The 11,061-nt window shown below is 40.9% G+C and overlaps 3 protein-coding genes across 5 annotated transcripts in view; all 3 read right to left on the bottom strand.

Moving 5' to 3' along the window:
* Positions 1 to 418: 418 nt before the first annotated feature.
* Positions 419 to 11,061, bottom strand: part of LOC136250063 (mitochondrial substrate carrier family protein B-like) — a 16,721-nt gene continuing 6,078 nt past the window's right edge. Inside the window, exons 3-10 of one of the 2 annotated variants that reach the window (XM_066042223.1) lie at positions 1,820 to 1,918; positions 1,696 to 1,770; positions 1,510 to 1,625; positions 1,413 to 1,457; positions 1,133 to 1,223; positions 1,028 to 1,079; positions 890 to 979; positions 419 to 734 (exon numbers count right to left, since the gene is read on the bottom strand). In XM_066042223.1, coding sequence (XP_065898295.1) covers positions 499 to 734; positions 890 to 979; positions 1,028 to 1,079; positions 1,133 to 1,223; positions 1,413 to 1,457; positions 1,510 to 1,625; positions 1,696 to 1,770; positions 1,820 to 1,918 — 804 coding nt within the window. In that variant the 3' untranslated portion in view covers positions 419 to 498. Of the gene's footprint in view, positions 735 to 889; positions 1,080 to 1,132; positions 1,224 to 1,412; positions 1,458 to 1,509; positions 1,626 to 1,695; positions 1,771 to 1,819; positions 1,919 to 11,061 lie in introns of both variants that reach the window. The other variant, XM_066042222.1, reaches the window with a different exon arrangement.
* On the bottom strand, positions 2,053 to 5,628 carry LOC136250057 (actin, cytoplasmic-like). Of its 2 annotated transcripts, none has more exons than XM_066042216.1 (3): positions 5,490 to 5,628; positions 3,144 to 3,405; positions 2,053 to 3,085 (listed from the first exon to the last, which is right to left on the bottom strand). In XM_066042216.1, the coding sequence occupies exons 2-3, from the start codon at positions 3,384 to 3,386 to the stop codon at positions 2,210 to 2,212; spliced, it is 1,119 nt and encodes a 372-aa protein (XP_065898288.1). In that variant the 5' UTR covers positions 3,387 to 3,405; positions 5,490 to 5,628; the 3' UTR covers positions 2,053 to 2,209. The 2 variants fall into 2 exon arrangements, with proteins under 2 accessions (XP_065898288.1, XP_065898289.1); XM_066042217.1 differs by lacking the exon at positions 5,490 to 5,628 and adding an exon at positions 5,076 to 5,382.
* Positions 7,552 to 9,044, bottom strand: LOC136250054 (actin, cytoplasmic-like). The gene is made up of 2 exons (XM_066042213.1): positions 8,740 to 9,044; positions 7,552 to 8,681 (listed from the first exon to the last, which is right to left on the bottom strand). Exons 1-2 carry the CDS (start codon positions 8,992 to 8,994, stop codon positions 7,806 to 7,808), a joined length of 1,131 nt encoding a protein of 376 aa, XP_065898285.1. The 5' UTR covers positions 8,995 to 9,044; the 3' UTR covers positions 7,552 to 7,805.

The raw sequence follows: 11,061 nt of genomic DNA, 5'->3' as shown, positions 1-11,061 counted from the left end.
GTAGTGTTTCAGTACAGTATGTGTGTGTTGAAAGTAGCTGAGCAACGGCTAGAAAGTGTTTCACTAGAAATTTAACTATTTATCACTTAACTGTACATGTAGTTTAGACATAAATTTCCAAATGACTTGCTATTTTGGATTATGTACTATTGAAAGCAAGCACTGTAGAAGCTAGATCAAACATCATTGGTTCTGAAAGATGATACTAGCCATTTTAATGAAGGAGGAATTGCACATAATTACATCAAACACATCCTGTTCAAAAAGTGTATTAATCAGTAACTTAAAATGTGCTGGAATGTCTTCTATTACACATTACATGTGACCTTCAAGGCACATATAAAACCCTGTCAAATGAGGTGGACCACAATTAACTTTATGAACATCCAATTGTATTCAGCATTAAGTGTGGGGGGAATTCACAGTAATTATATTACAAATATTCATTTAGTCATGAATGATGAAATTGAAGGAAATATATTTTAAAATTTCAAGAGGTCATGATTGTCCAATGAAATATAAATAATGTTTTGCTGTCTCGTAAGTCACAAATGCCACGGCAACACTAGGTGCAACCTTGAGTAGATTGGGGGCCATCCCCTTGTACATTCCCCTGACCCCTTCGTGCTGGATTATTGTAGAGAAGGCATGAAATGTGGAGTTGTACTGGAATTGCTGAGGTAGTAGTCCCTTCATTTGTGTCCGTCGCCTGACCACGTCAAGTGGATAAGTGACTGTAAAGGGAAGATCATGTGAGCTTGTGATGTTATGAGTCATGGTAAAAACACTGCAAATTAAGGGATAAATTTCCACAATTCTGAGCTACATGGTTAATATAGTTTGGGCCCTAGATTATTCTTACAAAGAGTTTCATTTCAAGTGCCCTTACTTGACTGAGCTGTTGCCCCGGCAACTGCACCACAGCATAGACGTAATGGTACTGATAGCTGTGTGTCTTGTGAGTGGGTTAGAAAATAAACTGGAAATAAGACACATGTATGGATGCCATGACCAACTAGACACAAACCTTTAAGTGTCTCATATACAGCAAAATTTAGTCCAACGTAAGGAGCAATACCCTGCAACAATAGTGATAACCACATCTCCATGAATCATGTGACATCACACACACCATTAGGGTTGGGGAAAGTCCCCGATATAAACACCCTCTCCAGAATCCTCCTTCTTCCTTCAGTATAGTTTGGAAACAATGTCGGATGTTCCTGTGGGAAATGTGACATCACAATTGAAACCTTTGTTTTTCAGACACAACACATTAATTTAGACACTCTAAAAGGCACTATTTCTGAGGTCCTTACACACCCCTAACAATACAAATTACAAGGACAATCTCCATATTATAGTAAAATTCAAACACAATCAGCTGGCTTCTTAAATCAGATTTCACTTACTTATATTTCCTGTTAGGGCCATCCCCTTGTGCTGACAGTCTTGTTCTATTATTAGCAACATGTATCATGTCCATATTTGGTGTCAGTAGCAACTCACCTGACCAGATCCAAGGGGTAGGTCACTGTTACTGAGGTGATGCCTGCCATTGCTCCAGCACATAATCTTCGGAAAGGAGTAGGTTGTTTCTGTGAACTGTCGGGGATTCTCAGCAGCTGTAGAGTAATGAAGGATTGGTATAATATGGTAATCTAGCTACTAAACATCCTATATCAGCAATCTTACCTTCTTGTACTCTTCATAAGCTGCAAATTGTACGGCCATGTAAGGTATTATCCTGACCACATTAGTACCATTACCCTGAGGGCATATGTGACATGGTACATCACTATGGTATTGTCATGGATACCTTAAAGTAACCAAGGATACCCTCTTCCCGGCCGATCTTAACCAAAGAAGGAATGATACCTTTAAACTTCTTCTTGTGGGCCTCATTCTCTGTCTGGATCTGTAGGAAGGCAAATGACAAGCATCAATACACTGCACCATACCCCCCAACCTTTCAGCTAACACACAAATCAAAAGCAGAGCCTTTGGCTGCTGTATACTGTAGACAGTCAGAGCAAGAGGCTGTACCATGTCTTACGGGTAAAAACTTTTTCTTTTTTTGAATAAATTATAAGTTTGTACACAATGCAATAATCAGTCATACAATAAATTTGTAACAAGTGTTTCTATGTATAAACGTTATGGTTTATCTTAAGGAGAGAGTGAAGTTCTAATAGTGGAAGGAATCAGATTAGGAGCACTTGCGGTGGACAATGGCTGGGCCAAACTCATCATACTCTCGCTTCCTGATCCACATCGGTTGGAAGGTTGACAGGGAGGCCAAAATGGAGCCACCGATCCATACAGAGTATTTTCGCTCTGGTGGAGCAATGATCTTAATCTTCATTGTGGGTGGTGCCAGAGCAGTGATCTCCTTCTGCATTCTGTCAACAATTCCTGGGTACATGGTGTTGCCTCCAGACAACACAGTGTTGGCATACAGTTCTTTACGGATGTCTATGTCACACTTTATGATGGGGTTGTAGCAGGTCTCGTGGATACCAGCAGATTCCATACCCAAGAAGGATGGTTGGAAAAGGGCCTCAGGGCAACAGAATCGCTCATTTCCAATGGTGATCACTTGACCATCAGGAAGCTCATAGCTCTTCTCCAAATTTGAGCTGCTGGCACCAGTCTGCATCTCTTGCTCAAAATCCAATGCAACATAGCACAACTTCTCCTTGATGTCACGGACAATTTCACGTTCAGCAAAGGTGGTGAAGGAGTAACCTCTCTTGGTCAAGATCTTCATCAGGTAGTCGGTCAGATCACGTCCTGCCAAATCCAAACGGAGGATGGCATGAGGAAGGGCATAGCCTTCATAGATGGGAACAGTGTGGGATACTCCATCTCCAGAGTCAAACACCATTCCAGTGGTACAACCATATGCATACAATGACAACACAGCCTGGATGGCTACATACATTGCTGGTGTGTTGAAGGTCTCAAACATGATCTGGGTCATCTTTTCTCGGTTTGCCTTGGGGTTGAGTGGAGCCACTGTCAGCAACACTGGATGCTCTTCTGGTGCCACACGGAGTTCATTGTAGAAAGTGTGATGCCAGATCTAAGGAAAAACTGCAAAGGTCAACAATGGTTTCCACAAAGCAGACTTGCAGTATTACCTTCTCCATATCATCCCAGTTGGTGACAAATCCGTGCTCAATGGGGTACTTCAAGGCGAGGATACCACGCTTACTCTGAGCCTCATCTCCTACATAGGAATCCCTTTGGCCCATAACAACCATGAATCCCTGATGACGAGGTCTTCCAACAATGGATGGGAAAACAGCCCTAGGAGCATCATCTCCAGCAAAGCCAGCCTTGCACATACCGGAGCCACTGTCCACAACAACATTATCACACATTCTAGAGCTCTGAGATCAACTGTAAAGCAAAGATACTACTTCAAAATTAGCTGAGACTGTACCAAGTGTTTTTTTTTTCACAGGCTGTTTTTATACTTGTTGCCAGCAGGGGGGCATGCTTTGCTGCGATTGGCTAAATCATTGTCATGAAGACTATTGATTTTATTTGAAAGTGGCTGGAATGCTGACACCCAATTAGATGGAATTTGTTACATGGTTTATGCAAAATAGGTGGAGGTATACGGGAATTAAAATTCCAAAAATATGCATACCCTTCAAAATGTAGTTCTATCACACAGACCCTATACAAAAGTCAGATAACAATTGAGGAAGTAATGTACCCTCTACTCATGGCTGCAAGTGGGATCTTTACTTGCTGAGTTACACAACAGGTTAAATGCACCTTCGAAATAACTACTTGGCATCATATTGCAACAAAGGAAACACCTACATATCTGTGGTCACAATGCTGTATGATAGTATAGCCTGCCAGCTGGTGCCCAGTAACAAAGAAGTGTAGTTAGCTTTCAACATACAGGAGTTACTAACCATTAGGGGTGGGCAATACAAGTTGATACTGATACCAGAATGTCTGATTTGGTATCAAGTATTTTTTATGAATAATCAGGATTTTCAATACCTGATGGTCACGTGATATTTTGCTTACTTTGTCCTAGTCTCGCGTGCCAGACGGTTTGTGTGGGGGCGGTAAATAAACCGTCTGGTCACTGTTGCACACTTTCTGTGAACTCACTGGAATGCAATTAGATTACATCACGGTATTGTTTTGCACCAAGGATGATGTAATAATCGTTCCAATCACCTCTGTGAGCAGACTAAGATGATAATTGTACTTGGAATGTCCTAGTGACGTATTCGAAACATTGCTGAACACCTTCCTCTACAATTCCACCGTTTCACAAATCCATAGTGAACCATAATCGTTCTTATACCAATGCTTTTAAGAGCCCTGTACTAGGGAAAAAAAATCCTAAACCCATGGCGTTGTTAAACTTTCGAAAAAGTAATCTGTTTCCGAGATTCTGTTCTTTATTACACTAAGAATTTGAATTATTAGTGTTTGTTTCGTCACAGAGTCCGCGAAGCGATCTGATTGGCTCTGCCAACATTCCGGCAGTGGTCCTGGAATGTGTGCAACAGTGACCAGACGGTTTATTTAACGCCCCCCACACAAACCATCTGGCACGCGAGACTAACTTTGTCCATACATTTTACTCCTAAACTTTTGCAATGGCCATGTGTTGAGCACAAACAATAAAAATGAAACGTCTCTGCCATCATGCACTTGTCAATTTCATGCTCCACCCCCGGGGGTGGTGGGGGAATACAGGGGATTTGACAAATCGTGGTGTCAAATTCCCCACTACTGGGGCAAAATCGGTTGTCAAATCCACACTATGTCCCCACTCCCTAGTAGGGGATTTGACAACACCTCAAGGATAAACGCATATTTCATGCATGCGGCTAATAATTAACCTGGTATACACCTGTAGCTAGTAAAATTATAGTGAGTACGATTTAATTGCAACTACCAAAAATCAGTCAGTGAATTGGACAACTGTCAATTGCCCCAGGGGTGGGGACAAGAAGCAATGTCAAATCCCCACTTGGGGTGTGGGGGATGAAATTAACAAGTGCATTACTAACTACAAACTTTATCCAACCCACCAGCCTTCATTTATGCTTCATTGATAAGTTGTCAACACTGTAACGTTCACCATTTGACTACTAAGCACAGTAATCACTCAGCATATCGGTATCGAAACTCATCAATACCATGAAAAAATTGCTTGGAAGAAAAATTTTCTCTGTTATCGCCCACCCTTATTCATGACATCGCGAAGTTGTGAAAATATCGCGAGTACAATAGAAGCAACACCACTGGTCACTACGCCTACGTACACTACACCAGCCAGCGCAAATACAGAGCTCTAACTCACTAGTATACGAAAGAAAACTGATGCAGAAAGCTGTCCTCGCCATTAGGGAAACCATACTAAAACCACAAATTACCATTGCTGCCAAATTTCGCGCAAAGGACGTGAATCCCCTTAAACTAAGTTCCTACACTACTCTACTTACTTTTGTGAATGTCTTCTTTACTATGACACTAAACAATAACAAGTTTCATCTTACAACAAAGCCACTCGCTTTAACACGCAGCGTAGCCATTGTTATGATTACATAAGCATAATCGCGTGATCTATTTTTGTGGTTATGGGTTCTTCTCATACGGCTTCAAATTAGATTTCTGGTCATTATAAAGTATATAGCGCTGAGTGGTTGTGTATGGTAACTCTGTAAAGCTGCAGATTGCAACACATTATACATAGAGCAACTTTCATGTTTATTTTGTATTTTGTTATGTCGCCATAAGCTTATGACTTATCCTTGTGTTTCACTATAACCCACCAACGAAGGGTGTGTCACTCGCCTTTTATGCTCAACAACACCACAAACACAGTAAAAAGTAATACCAAGAGTTCATAATATTATAGGCCCCCCCCCCCCCCCCCCCCCCCCTATATTATGAACTCTTGCTAATACTAGTTTATAGCATCTACTGTATTAGGCATAAAAAGCGCTCTGCACAATTACAACATGAACTTGGTACCCATTTTCATTACTATCTTTGGTCCTTGGTGTCAACCTTACAGTGAAATAGTTGCTCCAAATGTCAGTATACATACCACCTAGGATATTTGATATGGCACTCCATTAGCTCAATGTGAACACAAAACAGCTTTTGTAGTTGTGCCATGTGTACTCATGGTACAAGCTTTCGTACTTTTTATGATGTATGTATGCATGTATGCACTCTGACATGTAATGCCTGAGTATAAATCCACAAATTAAACCATATATCCCATCTGCTCCATTTTTCTCAGCATCAGTTCTTTGTGGTTTAACCCACTCACCACCTCAACCACTATATGGCATAATCTGGTTATAAATGGTCTGTAGCATCACTTTCTAAGCGCTCTGTAGCTTCTGTACAACGTTGAAGCAGTTTCTGCGCTTATCCAGTAATGGTCAAACCCTTAAGTGAACAGGAACAGGGATAACTGGTCCTTGCACATGATTGCGGGAATGATGACATCATCACACACTTTTTTATGGTCAATAGTAAACATTGTAGACAATGCTTTGAAGTGATATTGGTACTACTAACAAAGAGAAACAGTAAGGAGATGGATTATATAGCCTAGAGTGGTGTACTGCTACTTTTGTATGCAAAAGAGTTTTGAGTAAAGTAGAGCGGTGCTGCACTGCTCTACCGCTCTTTAGGGAAGCCCCTGGCCAAACCACACGTAAAATTTCACAACTTATTCAGGGGGTACATGAATGCGTAATTATGTTGCACAAGTATTGAAAGTATTCACGTGGGTTGAATAGACCCTGTACAAATAGTAGAGGAAGGGGCTTGATGGATATGATTATTTTGTTGTTTGCAATGATGTGATTCAAGATTGGAAAAACGCTGCCGTTATGGAGTAATTAGACTTACAATGATGACAATGTGTGGCAGTCACGACTTTCACGTCAACAGTAACGGTAGTCATCAATAATTACAATAGTCATTGTTGTACGATCTATTAGGTACGTTTAATGAAAATATTGCTAGTACTTTACAGTGCATGTGGTCTTGTCCTACCCTCCATAATAACCTGTTGTTGAAGTAATTATCTCCAAGTCTGATTTTCAGGCGTTTCAGTAAGTGCGCATATACGCACGAGGACACATGTGGCAAAAAGAATGTATATAATTTAAAATTTTGACTTTAATGTAAGCAAATTGACAGTATTACTGTTCTACTTTATTTTGCTAGGAAAGCTCCATTACATAAATTTTTGTATTTTAAAGTTATATAACAGCTTTGTGGTTGCTATTGTGTAAACAACAACTTAATGATCGAATTCCTTGTTCTATAGTGAGTATTTTGATATATAGGTTTATAGAATTATATTGTATGGTTTATAAGTTACAGCAGTTTAGAAGTAGTAGATTGGAGCCTCCACAAAATTGGCGGTGAGGGTACACTTGCCACCACCTATATTGAGCTGTACTCCACCATATAGTGTGATGGGCTACCTATGTGAATAACCAATTTTACCAAGATTTTAGAGTAAAAATTTATCACTACTGAACAACTAGCTGATATTTCATGAATTTCACAAACAATGAAACAGAAATATATCCTCCTCCACAATACATCATACCACAGTAACCATACAATAACTGTTTAGTGTGTATCCAACCAAACCCATGAAATATTAATACAACAATCAATCATACAGTAAACATATATAATTTAATATTAAAAAGTGCTTCTATGCATAAATGTTATCTTAATTCACTATCGGAGAGAGCGAAGTTCAAATAGTGGAAGGCATCAGATTAGAAACACTTGCGGTGGACGATAGCTGGGCCAGACTCATCATACTCTTGCTTGCTGATCCACATCTGTTGGAAGGTTGACAGGGAGGCCAAGATGGAGCCACCGATCCATACAGAGTATTTTCGCTCTGGTGGAGCAATGATCTTAATCTTCATTGTGGGTGGTGCCAGAGCAGTGATCTCCTTCTGCATTCTGTCAGCAATTCCTGGGTACATGGTGCTGCCTCCAGACAACACAGTGTTGGCATACAGATCTTTACGGATATCTACGTCGCACTTCATGATGGAGTTGTAGCAGGTCTCGTGGATACCAGCAGATTCCATTCCTAAGAAGGATGGTTGGAAGAGAGCCTCAGGGCAACGGAATCGCTCATTTCCAATGGTGATCACTTGACCATCAGGAAGCTCATAGCTCTTCTCCAAATTTGAGCTGCTGGCACCAGTCTGCATCTCTTGCTCAAAGTCCAATGCAACGTAGCACAACTTCTCCTTGATGTCACGGACAATTTCACGTTCAGCAGTGGTGGTAAAGGAGTAACCTCTCTCAGTCAAGATCTTCATCAGGTAGTCGGTCAGATCACGTCCTGCCAAATCCAAACGGAGGATGGCATGAGGAAGGGCATAGCCTTCATAGATGGGAACAGTGTGGGATACTCCATCTCCAGAGTCAAACACAATTCCAGTAGTACGACCAGATGCATACAATGACAACACAGCCTGGATGGCTACATACATGGCAGGTGTGTTGAAGGTCTCAAACATGATCTGGGTCATCTTTTCTCGGTTGGCCTTGGGGTTGAGTGGAGCCTCTGTCAGCAACACTGGATGCTCTTCTGGTGCCACACGGAGTTCATTGTAGAAAGTGTGATGCCAGATCTAAGGAAAAACTGCAAAGGTCAACAATGGTTTCCACAAAACAGGCTTGCAGTATTACCTTCTCCATATCATCCCAGTTGGTGACAATCCCATGCTCAATGGGATACTTCAAGGTGAGGATACCACGCTTACTCTGAGCCTCATCTCCTACATAGGAATCCTTTTGGCCCATACCAACCATGACTCCCTGATGACGAGGTCTTCCAACAATGGATGGGAAAACAGCCCTAGGAGCATCATCTCCGGCAAAGCCAGCCTTGCACATACCAGAGCCATTGTCCACAACAAGAGCAGCCACGTCGTCGTCACACATTTTAGAGTTCTGAGATCAACTGTAAAGCAAAGATACTACTTCAAAATTAGCTGAGACTGTACCAAGCATTTTTCACAGGCTGTTTTATACTTGTTGCTAGCAAGGGTATGCTTTACTGTGATTGGCTAAATCATCGACATGACCAAATTTGGTCAATATCTTAGGACTATTGACCTTATTTGAAAGTGGCTGGAATGCTGACACACTTGACATAACCAATTAGATGGAATTGTTGCATGGTTGACATTGCACTTGCGCAATCATCACTTCAGCTGTATCATTAATTCCTTATTGAGTCATTAAAGCGCTGAGTGGTTGTGTATGGTCACTCTGTGAAGTTGCAGATTGCAACATATAGCACTTTCACACATTTTTTGTATTGCATTATGTCGCTATGTAGAGACCATAGGCTTATGGCTTATCCAGGTGTTCCCTTGTGTTTCGCCATACCCCACCAAAGAAGGGATGTATCTACTTACCTTTTACACTCAACAACACCACAAACATAGCAAAAAGGGAACATCCAGTAATTGTGTGCACTAGTTTATAGAATCTACAATAAAGCCACTCCGTGCGTCCATGCATAGGCATAGAAAGTGCTCTGCACAATTACAACACAAACTTGGTCCCTATTTTCATTACTCTCTTGATCCCTGGTGTCAACCTTACAGTGAAACAGTTATCAGATGTCTACTCATGATACAAGTTTTTGTGCTTTTTATGGTGTATGTGTGCATGTATGCACTTTGGCACGTAAGAATGATTGTGCTGAATGCCTTGAGTATAAATCTACATAACAAACCATATATCCCGTGCGGCTTCTGCTCCATTTTAGTTCTTTGTGATCAACACCCACTTATCATCACATGCCAGAATAGATTATAAACACCTGTAGCATCACTTTCTAAGTGCTCTGTAGCTTCTGTAGAACATTGTAGCAGCTTCTGCGTTTATCCTGGAATGAAGTAAACGGGAACAGGGATAACTGGTCCTTGCACAACGATGACATCATCACAAAAGCCGTTAGGTACAGCATGTTACCATTATAACTTACAAAAGGTACAAAAAAACAACAAAAAACTTGTAACAACAGGTACTTGAACCACGGTCCTCCAGCCTGAAGAGCAGCATTCCTAACCACCGTACCACTGGTGCTAACTGCCAGCTCTTTTTATTTTTGCCATATTTTAAATGTCACAAATGTAAATCACTATGTATCACTATATATATATATATATATATATCTATAATCTAACCCATAACCTAACCTAATGTTTTAAAACATTGTCCTCATCTTATTCGCGCTTCTTCCTAATCCTAAGGGCGCTGTTCCTAATCCCAAGGGCACTGTTCCTAATCCTAAAAGTGCTGTTCCTAATCCTAAGGGTGCTGTTCCTAATCCTAAGGGTGCTGTTCCTAATCCCAAGGGCGCTGTTCCTAATCCTAAGGGCACTGCTCCTAGTCCTAAGGGCGCTGTTCCTAATCCTAGGGGTGCTGTTACTAATCCTAGGAACACAGTAAGAACGAGAGTAAGAGCAAAATTATGCGAAATTACGATAAAAAACAAAATGGTAACATACTGTACGTAATGGATAGTACATCATCACACACTTTTTGATGGTCAATAGTAAACATTGTAGACAATTCTTTGAAGTGATGTTGGCACTACTAATGAAGAGAAGCAGTAAGGAGATGGATTATATAGTCCAGAGTGGTGTACTGCTACTTTTGTATGCCTCGAATCAGTGGCCTCATGCATATACGTGCACTTGCTGAAACGCCTGAAACCAGACTTGGAGATAATTATTTCAACTGTCAACAGGTTATTGTGCTTAACAGCTAGTACTAGATCGATAAGTTGCAGGAGGTACCGAATGCGTTTATTAAATGTAGTCATACTTAATAGATTGTACAACATGATTGTATTGTAATCATTGGTGACCATGGTTACTATTGACATGAAAGTTGTGACTGCCACGCATCGTCATCATTGTAACTCTAATTACTCCAAAACGGCAGCATTTTGCCAATTGTGAATCACACCATTGCAAACAACAAACTAAATGG

This window comes from Dysidea avara, chromosome 3 (assembly GCF_963678975.1).
Source record: "Dysidea avara chromosome 3, odDysAvar1.4, whole genome shotgun sequence".
NCBI classification, from domain to species: Eukaryota; Metazoa; Porifera; class Demospongiae; order Dictyoceratida; family Dysideidae; genus Dysidea; species Dysidea avara.
The sequence above is the reverse complement of the archived record's forward strand: the minus strand, read 5'-3'. Positions and strand labels throughout refer to the sequence as shown.

Bases quoted from the DNA above. Each gene is read 5' to 3' on its own strand.
- LOC136250057 (XM_066042216.1), bottom strand. From the start codon at position 3,386: ATGTGTGATAATGTTGTTGTGGACAGTGGCTCCGGTATGTGCAAGGCT. The intron at 3,086-3,143 runs GTAATACTGCAA...GTTTTTCCTTAG, and splicing joins ACTGGGATGATATGGAGAAG to ATCTGGCATCACACTTTCTA.
- LOC136250054 (XM_066042213.1), bottom strand. From the start codon at position 8,994: ATGTGTGACGACGACGTGGCTGCTCTTGTTGTGGACAATGGCTCTGGT. The intron at 8,682-8,739 runs GTAATACTGCAA...GTTTTTCCTTAG, and splicing joins ACTGGGATGATATGGAGAAG to ATCTGGCATCACACTTTCTA.